The sequence below is a fragment of the Falco rusticolus genome, chromosome Z (genome assembly GCF_015220075.1).
Source record: "Falco rusticolus isolate bFalRus1 chromosome Z, bFalRus1.pri, whole genome shotgun sequence".
Lineage (NCBI taxonomy): Eukaryota > Metazoa > Chordata > Aves > Falconiformes > Falconidae > Falco > Falco rusticolus.
In genome coordinates, this window is record NC_051210.1 from 66,102,477 (window position 1) to 66,116,987 (window position 14,511).

At 37.9% G+C, this 14,511-nt stretch overlaps 1 protein-coding gene across 3 annotated transcripts in view; it reads left to right on the forward strand.

Annotated features, from left to right (window-relative positions):
* Nucleotides 1-7,772, forward strand: part of ARL15 (ADP ribosylation factor like GTPase 15) — a 224,634-nt gene extending 216,862 nt beyond the window's left edge. For all 3 annotated transcript variants that reach the window (XM_037373994.1, XM_037373993.1, XM_037373996.1), the window contains one exon: nt 3,909-7,772. In XM_037373994.1, the coding sequence (XP_037229891.1) occupies nt 3,909-4,061 (153 nt within the window). In that variant the 3' untranslated portion in view covers nt 4,062-7,772. The remainder of the gene's footprint in view (nt 1-3,908) is intronic.
* Nucleotides 7,773-14,511: the final 6,739 nt, after the last annotated feature.

Sequence of the window (14,511 nt, forward strand, 5' to 3'; positions counted from 1 at the left end):
ACAAGGCCCACGTGTGGAGTCAAGACATACAGTGAAATCCTGTAAAACAGTAGTAAAGAAGTCTTTAAATTGTGTGGATTTAATTGATTATAGTTTCTTCTAAGGTTATAGCTTAACAATTTAGCAATCCCAAAGTAAACTCTTAGAAATGTGAAGTCAGGATGTAAATGAATGTCTAATGGGTCAGACATCTGAAGTGTGTTTGAGTCTATATTTTGCTTTGGCATCTGTGAACAGGCAGAAGGCTTTTCACCATTTATGCAAGAGGGGAAGACAAGAACTTCTCTTAGGAACTCACCCCTTTTGTGCTAGTGGGATTGAAGTCAGCTGTAAAATAGTTACTGCTTATTATCTGATAATGCAAGAACTACCTAGGTAGGTGACTATTCCAAGAATTTCAGCTTCCTTTGGATATTTTGGTGATTAGTGTGCATCCTGTTAGGAAATCTGGTAGGGAATGAGTGTGAATGATGGTCATCAGGGCAGAAAGCAACTAGAGAAACAAAAGCAGATGCAGAGCTGAGAGCATTCCAGTGGAATACTCAACTGTATAAACACTGTTGGGCCTCTGATTGTATCAGTCTATTTTCATGTAGTTGTTTCATCTTTTACATGTAAAAAATGATTCCTTTTGAAGTCTAAAAATCTTAGTTGTTTTTAGAACTGAATGACATCTTCTGAGTTAAAGGAGAAGTTAAAGTAAATGGGAAAATACTTGTCTCTACAAACTTCTTTCTGGAAGTCTCAAAGTCATAGAGTCTGCTTGCAAAGCCCTGGGCTTTAGCAAACCCCATTGTGGTGTGAAGTTTAAATAAGGAAATACAGTAACATACCACAGAGTATCCCGTGGGTTGTGGAAAATCACTTCTGTGCTACTTCTGGTTTAGTTATTTATTATTTATAAGGTGATTAGTATTATTTTTCTGTATTTGGATTAGAGAAAAATCATCTAGCAAGTCTCTTTTTCTCTGTCACTTGTGTGAATATAAGCAGTTGTGCTTTTATGCCATTATCAAAACTTCCCATTCAATAGCCACTCTTAATGATCACTTTAATTTCAGCATTCGTCTAGGCCCTGTTAATGGACATACTCTGAACTGTTCCTTAGGTGTGGAAAATAATGACAACACATGCTAGTTTTGTTACATTTTGATTACATTCCTAGACATAGGAAAAAAATCATTTTAATCAATGTTGGGCATCCAAATAAATAATACATCTGTAAAATTTGTTTCACTGAATCAGTTGATGCTGGTTTACTGCTGAAATAGAAATTCCATCTTGGCATCTACAGTCACTGAAATATAACTTAAAGTTACTGTATTTTTCTTGGCTAGAGACTACCTAGTTAAGCAGAGTATTTGCCCACAAACTCTCAAGACTCAGTGCTAGTCTACTTACTGCCATCATTTCCTTGTAGGTGTTTCTAGATATTTAATGCTTTTAGACCCAAGTACTGTCCTTACAATGTAATGACCTTTTCCTAATCATTTCTTCATATGGTATAGCCTTCATTCAACAGGCTATGTAGGTAAGATTGCGGACAGAGTTCAGTGAGCTCAAGGGGCTGATGGCAACAGACTTCCAGTAGAGGGGGTGTGGTGGACATCCTCTGGGTTGTGGGTCTGCAACATCTCAAATTGCTCAGCCATTTTTGTCAGCTTAACACCAGCAGGCTGCTGCATCAGCTAGCTGCACCGACACCTTGCTTCGGTATGCCTGTCTGCAGCTTTGCCTTCCTCCTCTTATTTAGCAGTCAAGGAGGCTGTTGCTGAAACAGGCAAAAAGAGCTTTCTTACCCTGCTTCTCCTGTACTACGATTGGTGCCATTCATTCTATATATTAATGGCGGTAAATTCAATTTGGCGTCACTTCAGTTGCTGGAGACTTTGCAATATATTCCTTATAGAGATTAGTATCTACTTTCTGATCGCATGTAACCATGCTAGCATATCAGATACTAGTACTGCACTGGGATAGCAATGATGAAGAGTGTGTATGCTGATATAAAAAAGAAGTGGTTGTTGAAGTCCTGTTTATTTCAACTGGTAAGTTTTCTGAAATTTGTGTCAGAGGAGGTGGATGCAAGTACCGCACTTCATTTTAACATATCTGCAGGTTGATACAATTCTGCTTTATTGGAAATAGATTATAAAAGGTTTCACCTTTTTCTTATCTGGGGAAGCAGAAGTTCCCACCTCAAAACTGTTTCTTTTCTGATATTTGTTACTAAATACTCTGCTCAGAATTCCTTTCTAAAAAATAAGAAACCCCTCCTGCCATGTTGTCATGCTTGAATTCTGATTCATGTGAGTTGGTTTCTTCTATTAGAATACATTACTAGATAAACAAAACTGTTGTATAGACACTATAAGAGCTGGATAGGGATGCTGCAGCTTGTTTGGGCTTTGAAAGCCTTTTTTATCTTCCCTCACCCCCCCACCCCCACCCCCCCACTTCTTCCATTTTTTTTATTCCCCATGCATGTGGAACCTTATACCGCATGGCCACAGTTGCCTGTCTAGGGCATCTGCTACCTACCACAATACTAGTAACTGTTACTGTTGTGCGTATTTGTGGCTCAATCTGTGATAAAAGAAAATTAAGAATATTTGGCAGTAATCAATCACAAGGAACAAGAATGTGCAAACTAAGTCAGGAATAAATATTGTTGTTGGTATGTTGACAATAGCAAGTACTGATGGATATGATTTTAGATGTGAAATCTAAATGTCTTATTTTGACAAGTCAAACATGAGTAGACTTTTGGATCAAATAGTATTGGATCAAATATTATCAAAGGCTAAAATTTTTATGAAAACAGTAATCTGTGGACCAAAATAACCTGCAGACTGCTGTCTTCTCCTAAGAGGCATCAAAAGTATGTTTTGACATTGTACTTGCTATTTTGAGAAGTGACTGGAGTATACTATTAAATGAAAACTTTTCTTGCGCAGCCTTTCTGTGGGTCTGTGTTTCTGCCTTGACAGTTGAAGTAATTAGCATCAGTGATGATTGGTCTTTCCAAGAAGCTGAATCTTCCTCAGTTATTTTGTCAAGGCTTTTAATCATCTTAAAACTTGCAATTCTGTATTACATCATATTATTATGCCTCCTTGCTGCACAGTTGCTGCAGAAGTGAAGGTGGAATTGGTTTAATTAAAAGGTTTTCTTCTTTATAGGCATTATGAGATATTGTTAGTAAACAGCTCAAGTCTGCTGGATTGTGCTGGATTTTTAACTATGACTGTAGAAAACCATCATGTTTCATGTATAGTACTTATTACTATCCTAATCACATCAGTGTGCTAGTCATCTATGTATAATTTTAGAAAAACTAACTGATTTTGGAGGAATCTTTATTTTTTTAATGTTCTCAAGGGTGTTGAGAAACCCTCTGCTATAGCTCACCTTTGGCTGGAATGACTAGAGTTTGTACATTTTTGACAGTTCTTTTGTGTAGTTAGAGTAGTCTGGTGACAAATTCTGCGTCTTAAATGTGATGAAACATATAGCTTTAATTTTAAAATACAAACATAACCTAAGATTTCTTAGTTACTTTTGCTCTTTTGGCTATGTTTTTGAACACTTGTTTTGTTTGCTTTGCTCTTGTCTTAAGTTCATCAATTTCTTCCCCAGACCTCCCAGGCTGTTAAATGTATGGGTAGAATGGTAGCTTCCAAGCAGGTCACTCACCCCTAAAGAAAACACTTTCAGGTCACATCATATAACCTGTATTATAAGAACAGCTGTGGGTAAGATTCTGAAAATGAGTATCCTGATCTTTTTACATGAGTTTTTTTAATAGTTTGGTTTCGTTTCATTTTGTTTTTTAGATGAGACACAGAGTTGTCGTTATAATATTAATACATTGGTCTTTCTTTTTTTTTTTCTCCCCCACTTAATAGATAAAAAAATATTTCGAACTTGAGCCACTTGCACGTGGAAAGCGCTGGATTCTTAAACCCTGCTCCTTGGATGATATGGACGCAGTAAAAGACAGCTTCTCCCTTCTAATAAACTTGCTAGAAGAGAGAGACTTCGAACCTTCAAGAATGTGAAACACAAAGAGAGAAGAGTGGTTCTCTAGGCATCACTGTACCTGCACATTCTGTTCACAGCGTAATTATGTTGTAATATCAAGACTGTGCTGTGATATGTTGTTCATACACAGATAGTGCAGAATGTCCCTTTGCTAAAATAAATATTCTGTGAATCAAGTACACAACTATTTCCAGTAAAGTTGTCTACACTACTGAAATAGGAAGTTCCTCTTTGTTTACCACTATTTCTGCATACTGCATGTTGCTGTCTTGGATTGCGATCATTCTTGACAGGTAATTTTACACACACAGAAATGATGTAGTCTGTAAAGGAGAAATTATACATGCTACCTTTGTTTTTTAAAAAAAAACAACCAATGTCTTAAGGATTTGTGAGACTAATTTATATTAGCTCGTTTACTGACCCCATGGTATGGAAAAGCACAGCCACTGAAAACCTTAATAGGATACTTTGAAGGCAAGTAGTTTCATGTTAATGCAAAGGCTACTCCTAAGTGTTACTAAATGAAAACATAGTTGACAAGTTACAGCATATCTTACCAAAGGCAGAACTGTTATTTTGCTGGAAGTTTTCTGAAAGGTAAATTAGCAAACATAATGTGCACATAACAGTATTTGGAGAAAATAGGGGATGTTAATAGGTGGTCTAAGTAAAAATATTATTAGAAAACAGAAAGTTGGATAAAGTAATAATTTGCATTGAAAGTAGTTTTCCATAAGAGAAGCAAAGCAAATGTCTTTTAATTCAGCTGTGGAGGCTTTATTACTAGTTAGAAGTGTTACTGATTTTAAGTAAGGATTGCTTCCTTTATCACTCATTCATAGACTACTGTTATCATAACATTGTCAAGGCATCTATACCATAATTAAGGGCCTTCCAGTGTTTGTAACTATAAGCTGCTCTTTTCAAGTGATTATAACTTGTTCTTTGGAACTTCCTCTGGGCTAAATGTTACTTAGAAGACAAAAAAGTATTCATTGGAAACGACATTTGTGATACATTTGGAAAAATCCCATTAGGTTCCAGTAACATTGCATCCAGTAACAGTGCATATTTTCTCTTTCCCATTTTTCCCCACTGTAGGACTGCCGTTCTTTGGCTGCGTTTTGTTGGTTTTTAAAGAACTTGTAAACCAATTTTGTCCTTTAAAGAAATGTGCCAGGTCACTGGTTCACCCTTAAGTCAGTCACAACAGGGTATGAGCGGATCAGTTACTGGACTGATCCACACCTTGAATGTTGTGCCTTGTGCATTCAGCTACCCCCGTGCATGAGCATCTGCAAACACAAACTGTAGTGGTGTGTTAGTGGTTCCTCATCGATTCTGCTTGTTTTGAAGCTCATAATTCCTTTTTTTCAGGGCTTTAAGCAACATATCTTTTCATGCAAAAGCTTGCTTTGTTGGGTTTTTTTGTTTTTTTTTTTTAAGTTTGAAGTTTATTGTGGTTTCTCAGTAGTTTATTTGGAAATATGGAAATAGCAAGGACCAGCTTTTAAAGGCTTATAAAAGCCATTTCTCTATTACTTGCAATTACACTCTATGTTAAACAATGTTTTTAATAGGCTTTTTGTTTAATTTTCAATTTCCATGGATTTCTTGCATTGCTCCCTCAGAATTGTTTCTGCCCGAATGCATGGCCTGGTGATCACTTTTTTAACTTGCTTCCTATTATCAGAAAGAAGCTGGAAAAACTAGTAAGCTCCTTGTTTAATTTTGTGGTAGAATAGGCAGAAAGCCTGAAGGGCATCTCTTTTTTGCCTTGTTTTTCTTCTCTTTCCTGATAGGTCAGTCACCTCACTCCTAATACTCAGAAATACCCAAGAACTGGAATTGTTCACTTTAAAACACAGAAAGGAGCCCTACGTTGGTTTGGTTCTCTCTGCACAATTTAGATTGGACCCAGCTTCCTATACATTTCTCTTGTGTGGGATAAGGAGGCTCCTTTCCCTGGATATAAGAGGAACTGGATCTAATTTACAAATCCAAACTCTGTTTTAGCTGACATGAGGCTAACATTGGAGGCTGCAGAGTCCCCAGACTTCCACAAGGTCCCCAGGTTTCTGTCCTGTTTAGGGACAATGGCAAATAAGAAGTGGTAGAGAGGAGTGAGAGAATTATTTCCCAGAGAAGGCAGGCAGTTTGGGGAGGCAAAAAGAGGGATTCAGAGCTTTTACTGTTTTTTTCATTGAGCATTAGTTAGAAGATGACACTCTGAGGTTTTTTTACTATTTTCCCCCTTATTTTGCATATTAAAGTTATGGACCAAAAGGTACAGCAAATGAAAATAAGCCCAACCGTATTGTTCTTAAAACCATACTTACTGATACCATCAATGAGTCTGGTCCAAAACCTTCGATTTCTGAGTTACATTTTGGCCATGATTTCCCACTATGCACTGTCAGAGGGTGCTACGAGACTTAACATGGAAAAAGCCCAAGTAGTCAATGAGAACATGGCTTTGGCATATGACAGTGGCCAATTAGAACAGGAGCTTTTGATGCGTAATGCTTTTTCTTCAGGAAAATGCCTGCTGCACAGGAACAGTGATTATTACTATTTTTCAGAATAATTTTGGATATGCTTTTTCTTAGTAATACAGTGATCATTCCTCATCACAGGTTGAAACAATACCTCATAACTGCTTAAGGCTAAGACCAACGCTTAACTTTACTTTGAATGTAGTTCTTCTGTGGTTTTGTGTTGTGGATGGAATTAATAGATGTGTACCTTTTTAATGTCTATAAACACATGCACCTTTTTATGGAGGAATTTAAAATGTTCATAGCAGCTCAAGTCACACTTCCTTGTCTGGAATGTCGTCGAATGCTCTGGCTGTGATAGTATATGTAAGCACCATGCTGTTTTTATTCAGATGAACAATCTCAATTGATTCTTTTTTTTTTTTTTTAATCTTTTCACATGTGTTCATCTTTTATTGGAAATAAACTTAGGCACTAAGCTCTACTTTCCATACAAGTTCATTAAGGAGTGAACATTGTCTTTTTAAAAAAGATACTGTGCTTTAATGTTCTTTAGCCATCTGTTAAATTACTCTGTGTGTGTATGTGTATGTGCCCACATTGGGCTTCTCAGACCTGTGGCTGTCTGCAATGTCTCAGCCGTCAGAATGAAAACATTATCAATCAGTATCCAACAACAGCTGGTTTTGACAAGCTTCTGTCTGCTGCCTAGTGCTTTACAACTTGTCAATAAGACCTCTTTGTCTACCCGCTCTGAGCTGGCAATCTTACTGCTTCCATGTTGTGTCCTGTACTTGTACTTGTATGAAAAAAAGTTAAATCTTAGTGGGGATTGATATTTTCTTGCTGTATAATGGTTCATGTGTATCTTAGCTTCTCACTTCCAATGTGCTATACAAAAATCTGTGATGTATTATTTCATTTAATTTCTTGCATTTCATTATATTTATAGAAGTTGCAGATTTTTGTACCATGTTAGTTAATACAGTTGCCTTTTTGTAATGGCAATTAATTTATATTACAACAGTTTGTATCTTTACGGTAGTCAAAAGTATTAGTTAACTGCCATATTATCTTGACTTTATACTAAGAATACAGTGTCTATACACAGAAGTTGACCTATTCAAGTGGACAACTGGTGACATGAGGAACTTGTACTGTTTGTGATTTATACATGATTTCCATTATTAAAAAAAAAAAAAGAAAATAAACACTGTGTAGAGTTGAGTTGCTAAGTTTGGATTTTTTGAGTAGTAGCCAGTTTGAGAGTGTGGCGTTATTAGCTTGATTTGGAACCTTCAAGATAAATTATTTATTCCTAGTTAAAAAATAAAATTACTGTATAATCATTGTTAAATTATACATAGTTTTACATACACACACACACACATATATATAAAAAATAGAAACTCTAAAAACTGGCTGGTTTATTTCTACAGCAAGATGTTACTCTGGAAACATATCTGAAAGACACTGCAAGTTTATTGGTGAAAAAGATTGGAATAATCTTTATATAATTACTCTATAATAGACTGCGGGGCATGTTTATATGACTAGAAATTATTTTTAAACAAAGTGACATGACAAAGTACATATATAAAAAAAAAATCTGCAGAAGTTGAGCAAAGGAGAGTACTATGGGAAAAATAAAAAGCTTGCTGAGACAACTCAATATTATCCTATCAAACACTGTTTGAGAAGAGACTGTCACAGCCCAAGTTGTAGCAGCTGATGGAAGTACAGCACTGCTGAGCCAGACTGGAGTTGCTGATTCAACTCGAGGTATGCTTTTTTCATTTTATTACGTTTAAATCTGCCTCTTACCAAAACTAGGATGGAAATTAAAGATTTGTAAACTCACAGTATTTTTTTAATTCTTTTGTCTCATATAAGTAGGAACTGAAAATCTGCTAATCATGCCTCATTTGATAGCTCTTGAAAGAATTTTCATTAGCTCATTAGCCCTTTGAACTAATAGTTCAAACAAATAACAACATCTGTTTGTGTCAGCTGAAGGGTTAGTCATTCAGGTTAACATGAGGAGAGAGAGTCCCATATCCTATGTGAAAACAAAAGACATACCTTTTTTCAGTATCTGCAGTTGAAAAGGACCCCTGAAATGAACTAGGGCTACTGAATTCTGTTAGGTGAAGAGACTGAAAAGATGACTACTTTTCTCAATTCTCAGCCCTCATAGGTGACCTGACTTCATTGTGTGGGTTGGACTGAACATCAGGTCTAATTTAACTAGTTCTGAGACATTTATGCTTAAAGCTAGCTGCATACAATGTATTTTAGCTTTTATCACAGCTATTAAGAGAAGCCAAAGCGTGCTGTATGTATTGCTTGTTCATTCACCAGATTTTATGGGAAAATGTAATATGTGGTATTCTGGTGGGTTTTGATGGAACATTTTCAGGACAGCGTTGTTTGTGAAATGTATGTTTGTGCATCAAGCATGTTCAGCACTTCCATTTATGATGTCTTAAATATGCCTTAATTTTTTAACCACTGAAACTGTCTAAAAAAGGTAGATGTTCCAATGTGAATATTGGTACTAACAGTAGTTTGTGCAGCTCCAGTTATCTGTGGCGATACGGTGGGAAGAAGAGATATTCTGATCACATTGTTGTCAGTTTTGTCAGGTTCACAGTAAACCCAACAGAAGTGTTTAGCAAAAAGTTCTCTGCTGGTTTGGGATGTTTATGGAAAATTAAGGATGTGAAGAGAAGGAATGATACAATCAATGTCTAGCCAGACTACTCTGGAATGGAGGGACTCATTGCCTGAAAAAATAGCCTAGTGGTCTTTCGTAAAGACCATATTTGTAATCAAAAGCTATTAAATAGTTAATTTCTAAGTACAGAAATGCTTCCTCATGAAACATGAAAAATCTATACATACATTTGAGAACCTGCCTACCTGCTAATGAATCAAGAGGCATGAATTTTACCTATTATGCTTGTGTGCCATGTAAGGAAAGCCATTCACAATTAATTTTCTCTCACTATTAGATTATGAGCCAAAACTGGCAAAAAACAAAACCAGCAATCACAGCACTTCTTTTTTATCTCTCACCTTGAAATGGTGAAATGCTGTTCATTTTTATTACTATGCCATGTAACTATAATTTACTGCATTTCAGTGTGCACTGGCAAGTATTTGCATGTATTAGGTAAAACAAGACAAAAATAAATTCTTTTGTAGTTTGGCAATTTCTATGTGTGAAGAAGGTCCTCTTTCTAAGGAGACATTTACCGCTGGAGTACAGAAGCCTCTTACAATAGCTTTGTTATAAATTACTGAAAACTGAAATGCTAAATCATGGAAATCCCAAACAAAAGGTCTGATACCGTTTAAATGCATAGTCCCAAAGACTGGACAAGAGAGGAGAATCATGACTTGCATATTATGTTGCAAAACCAAACCAAGTTCAATGACCAATCGCACAGCAAAGTATTTGGTATTGTAACAATGTGACAGTCTTGGATTTGGAAGTTTGATAGATTTTTCAGGATCAAAAGGGCATTTTGTAAAAAGTTTAATTTTATGGTCAGTTACATTTTGGGCCTGTCAGCTTTGAAACAGTCCCTTTAAAGCACTAATTCCTGCTGTGCATTAAGGTTGGCATTCTAAAAATCTCTTCTATAGAAATTATTCCATTCTGCATTCTGTTAGCACATGCATGTCACCTTATCTCATTTACTTGAAAGCATACACTCCTTTTCTACTAATCCATATCTTGCTATTTTTTGAAACAAAAGCTTCATGTACATAGGCTTTGTGTCCTACCATGTTCAATAGCATATCCTCAGAGAACCTTATAAACCCAAATTACAGTATTATACCTTATATTATATCCTATATATCTTTTGAAGACCCCATTTCTGCCAGTATCATAACTGTGCATTTTTAATGCTTATAACAACAAATGTCTGTTTGCAAAACTACATCAGAATTATTTTATTATAGTGGTCCCATGTATGGTATCTTCTAAAACCTAGAGATTAAAGATGTGAATGGGATTGTACCATTTAAAATAAACACCAAACTGCAGTAACACCAATGAAACTGCAGTATCTGGAAAATTGTTTTTTTATTTAACAGTGGAATGAACAATACAATCTCATCATTGCCTCAGTATTTATCTTGCTACAGATGAGAAATGAGCACTCAAGATCAATAATGTAAATTATTACAGCCTTAGTCCATCTTTACTAAATTGCTTTGTTTGCCAATGAAATAGTTGTAATCCTCTCTGGTTTACACATGTGTGTCAGTTAAAGTTGAAAGCCTTCCTTCAAGTATCTGAAACTAAGGTTAATTTAAAAAAAAATGCTAATTTCCTTTTCCAGAGCTATTTTTTTACATAATTTGCAGGAGTGTGACTGATGCAGAAAAGGTCACTGTTTACCTTTAAAATATAGAGCATGACCTTTTGGTTACAGTAAATACAGTACTGCAAGTCTGGTAAAGTCATCACATATACTAAAGGTATTGAGACCATTTACCTCACATTCCTTCCTATTAGCTTCCACAATTAACATGATCCACAGCTGAAAAAATAATTCTAGTTGTCAGTGATAAATGGGGTGAAATCGTCAATCACTGAAGTTGACAGTATTTTTTTAAAAAGATATTGCAAACAAATGTTTACCCAAAGATAGCAGTATGTTGCTGAGATTTTGTTTCTTGGGGTTCTCCTGTTTCATTCACATGGCAGGCTGACTTTAGTGCTGACTTTCAGAATAAAGAGAACTTTTTTCTGTCCTTTTTTCTGTAGCATGAAGAGTACCAAACAGTACCATGATCAAGCACCAAAGTCTTTAGCAGAACCAGGAACATTCCTGATAACCCTCTGAGATCTGAGACAGAACTTCAGCTTTTTGGTTTGGGTTTTTTTTTTTTCTTTTCTTGGTATGATGTGCAGACCTGAGGTTTCAATTCAGGACTGTCTCCACTGAGAACTGTCATAGGAGTCTACTATTATGGGCTATATAAATGTCTTGCCTATTTTTAGCACTTGCTTTTGATCTCTGAAGGATTTAATATCAATGGCAAATATTGTGTGGTGGTTTCATATGTAGATGTATTGGTGACTTAGACATTAAAGAAAATGCATACATTATCTGTGGAGAGGGAATATCTTGGTTTTTCCATTCTCAATGCTGAGGAGAAATTTTCCATAAAACTGCTTTGGGGTGGTGAATCTTCTTCTGGTTGCTTGTGAAAGATTCAGCAGGCAGTTTTGCCTTTAGGTTTAGGTCAAATAAAATGGAAGACAAACTGTTTAGTCTTTTAATTTTGGCATTCTAAACTACCTGGATACTGGTGATTAGCAGGTTCTCAAGCACTTCATCTGTGAGAACCCCTTCACACGTAACCTGATTAAGGCCTGAAGGAGGCGGTCACTACTAATCAATGTTTCCAGTTACTGATTTGATCCTTTTAATTGCCACCTGCAGGTAAGGTTTAAAAAAACCCTCGGTGTTCACACCTGTTAACATAGATCTGTCCTGCAACATGCAAGTGTACCCTCAGAGTGCCTGTTGAGTCTGGTGTTCCACTGCAATCAAAAGGATCAGTTCATTCCTGGTTGTCTCCAGATGAGACTGGTGTGGTGGCATCTCTGCACCATTTATCACCATCTCTGCATTTCCATAGTTGCGTATTTTGGATTGGAAGTCTGGTTCATGCAATAACTGATCTTTGATGGTGGGTTTTATCTTTTACTAAAGCACAGGCTGTTAGAGGACAACTAGCTCTGAGGCTCTGTTTTATGATTACAATTACAGGTTACGATGCAAATAGTAACTAGAAAATATAACTAACTGTTAGTCAATAGGTTTGAGTATAACTAAAAGCCAAGGTCAAGCATGCCCTGATCCAGCTGACTGATGCTGAAAGTGGGTTCTCATTTGCTCATCTCAGAATTAAACCAGAAGTTGCCAAGAACAGACATTGTCCAGTTCAGCAAGATGGGTGCAGTGTAACTGGCGATACCGGTCACTATTCCCAATGGCACCAAGATCTCCATCTCTGTGAGGGGAAGCAGGAACCATCTGCCTGAACCGATGAGCTGTAGACCATAGGATATTTAGTATGTCCGCCATAGAGCTGAGGGAAGACACTGTTTTGAGAACATACTGATAGCGGCTGTACCTTGGCCAGGTGGTGCTGACCCACATCGTCCTCCATAGCGGGGTGAAGTGCCCAGCTGGCACTGTCCCAGCGGAGCCCACTGCTCACTGGCAGCAGGCCTCCACCATGGGAGCCCTGCCCGACTTGTTACGGTCTGCACAGTGTCCCAGAGCCACAAGCCAGCTGTTCCAGGCTTACTGAGACAAGCAATTTTCAGGACGACGAAAGAAATACTGAAATGAGAAAATTGGTAATGGTGGCATGCCTGCGTACCTGTCATGCTGTGCTACAATTTCAGTCTTTGACTGTTGGTCCCATAAAGGTGTCGTTTCTTTCATGTTATTAAAGCAATTACGGTTATTATACTAAATTTGTCCTTTCTGAAGGGAGCAAGAACAAATGAGGGAGGATTTGCATACAAATTGAGCCGGGGTGTGGGGGGAAATCTCAGCAGGCCTGCTCGGCAGGCAGATGAGGTGGTGAGGAGGCATTATAAAGTGGCTTGGGCCAGAGCCACCCTCCTCTGCAGCCCTTTGCTGGTGACCCTTTGAGGAATGTCTCCCAACTGTCTGGCAGATTCATTTGAATGAGAGACAGCTTGGTGCACTGTCACCTCAGGCAGATCAAAGCCCGCTCCTCAGCCAGCCGGAGGAGGCACACGGAAGGCCTCCCTTCCCCTGGGCGAGGCCTTCCCCCTGGTGCCGCTCGGGCCTCCCTGCTGCTTCCCTCAGGGAGGTACCTGCGGAACAGCAGCTCTCCCAGCCTCTGCTGGTGGGCCTGCCCGCCTGCCTCAGCAGCATGGCGGGGTTCCCCTCGGAACCAGTGAGCCAGGCTCCTGGGCGGCTGCAGCTGGCTGTGCTGCGTGCCGCATACCAAGAAGGACTTCAGGTCGCTGGTGCAGGTGTTCCTAGTTCAGGAGAGCAAACCGAGGTGGACAGTGGGTTTCAAAGCTGGTTTAAGTGGTGACCGAGTTGGCTTTTGGGCACGGGAAGCCGTTTGCAATGTCCCAGTTTCCCACCACGGTTGCGTTTCTTTACACAAGGTTTCCCTTGTGTTTCTAGGGACAGCGGGAGGGTTTTTCTTGCCCACAAAATATGCTATTGAAAACTTGGAAATATATTTATTTTTCCCCTGGGACTGAGTTTTATGCCCTGAGTCACTGCTAAACAAAGTTTGCCCCTGTGAAGACCAGTGCCATGAGGGAAGCACGAGCACCTGGCCTTCCACTTTCTTAGGTTTGGACTAGTTTCAGCCTAGCAAGCCTGTAGTAAGTGATTGATGTGTAAATTAATTTTCTGATATCACTAGCAGCTGAGTAGCGCATCTGCAACATACATTACTTGCAAATGAACCTTTGGATCATTAGGTTGTCCTCACTGACACAGCCCTGGAACATGCTGCTTAAATAACTAAGGGTGCTGTTTATTTAAAGTAATGTCATTTGATGCTAAGTAAGATGCTTTGAATTCCTATAGATGTAAAAAAATGAAGTCTCTTTCTCTTTTTTAGGGAAAAAACTCAGGTTTACAGTTGTTTTTATAAGTGGAAGAATTGGTGTGTCTTCATGGGTCAGCACTTTCAACTGTATTATAGGGAAAGAATCAAGTTCCTGACTTTACATGTACAACTCTAGTATATCAAAACTGGTAAAGGTATGTTGCTTTGTTCATTAAAATCAATCTGGCAAAAGCCTGTCTGCTTAAAGGTGCATATTACTTTTTTAAAAAGTCTTTAACAGTAACAAGTACAGAAGACATTCTAAATTAGAACATGTGGGTGATGTCAGATCATCTCCTTAACTGTTTTGAAGAGTTCTTTGTGTTTC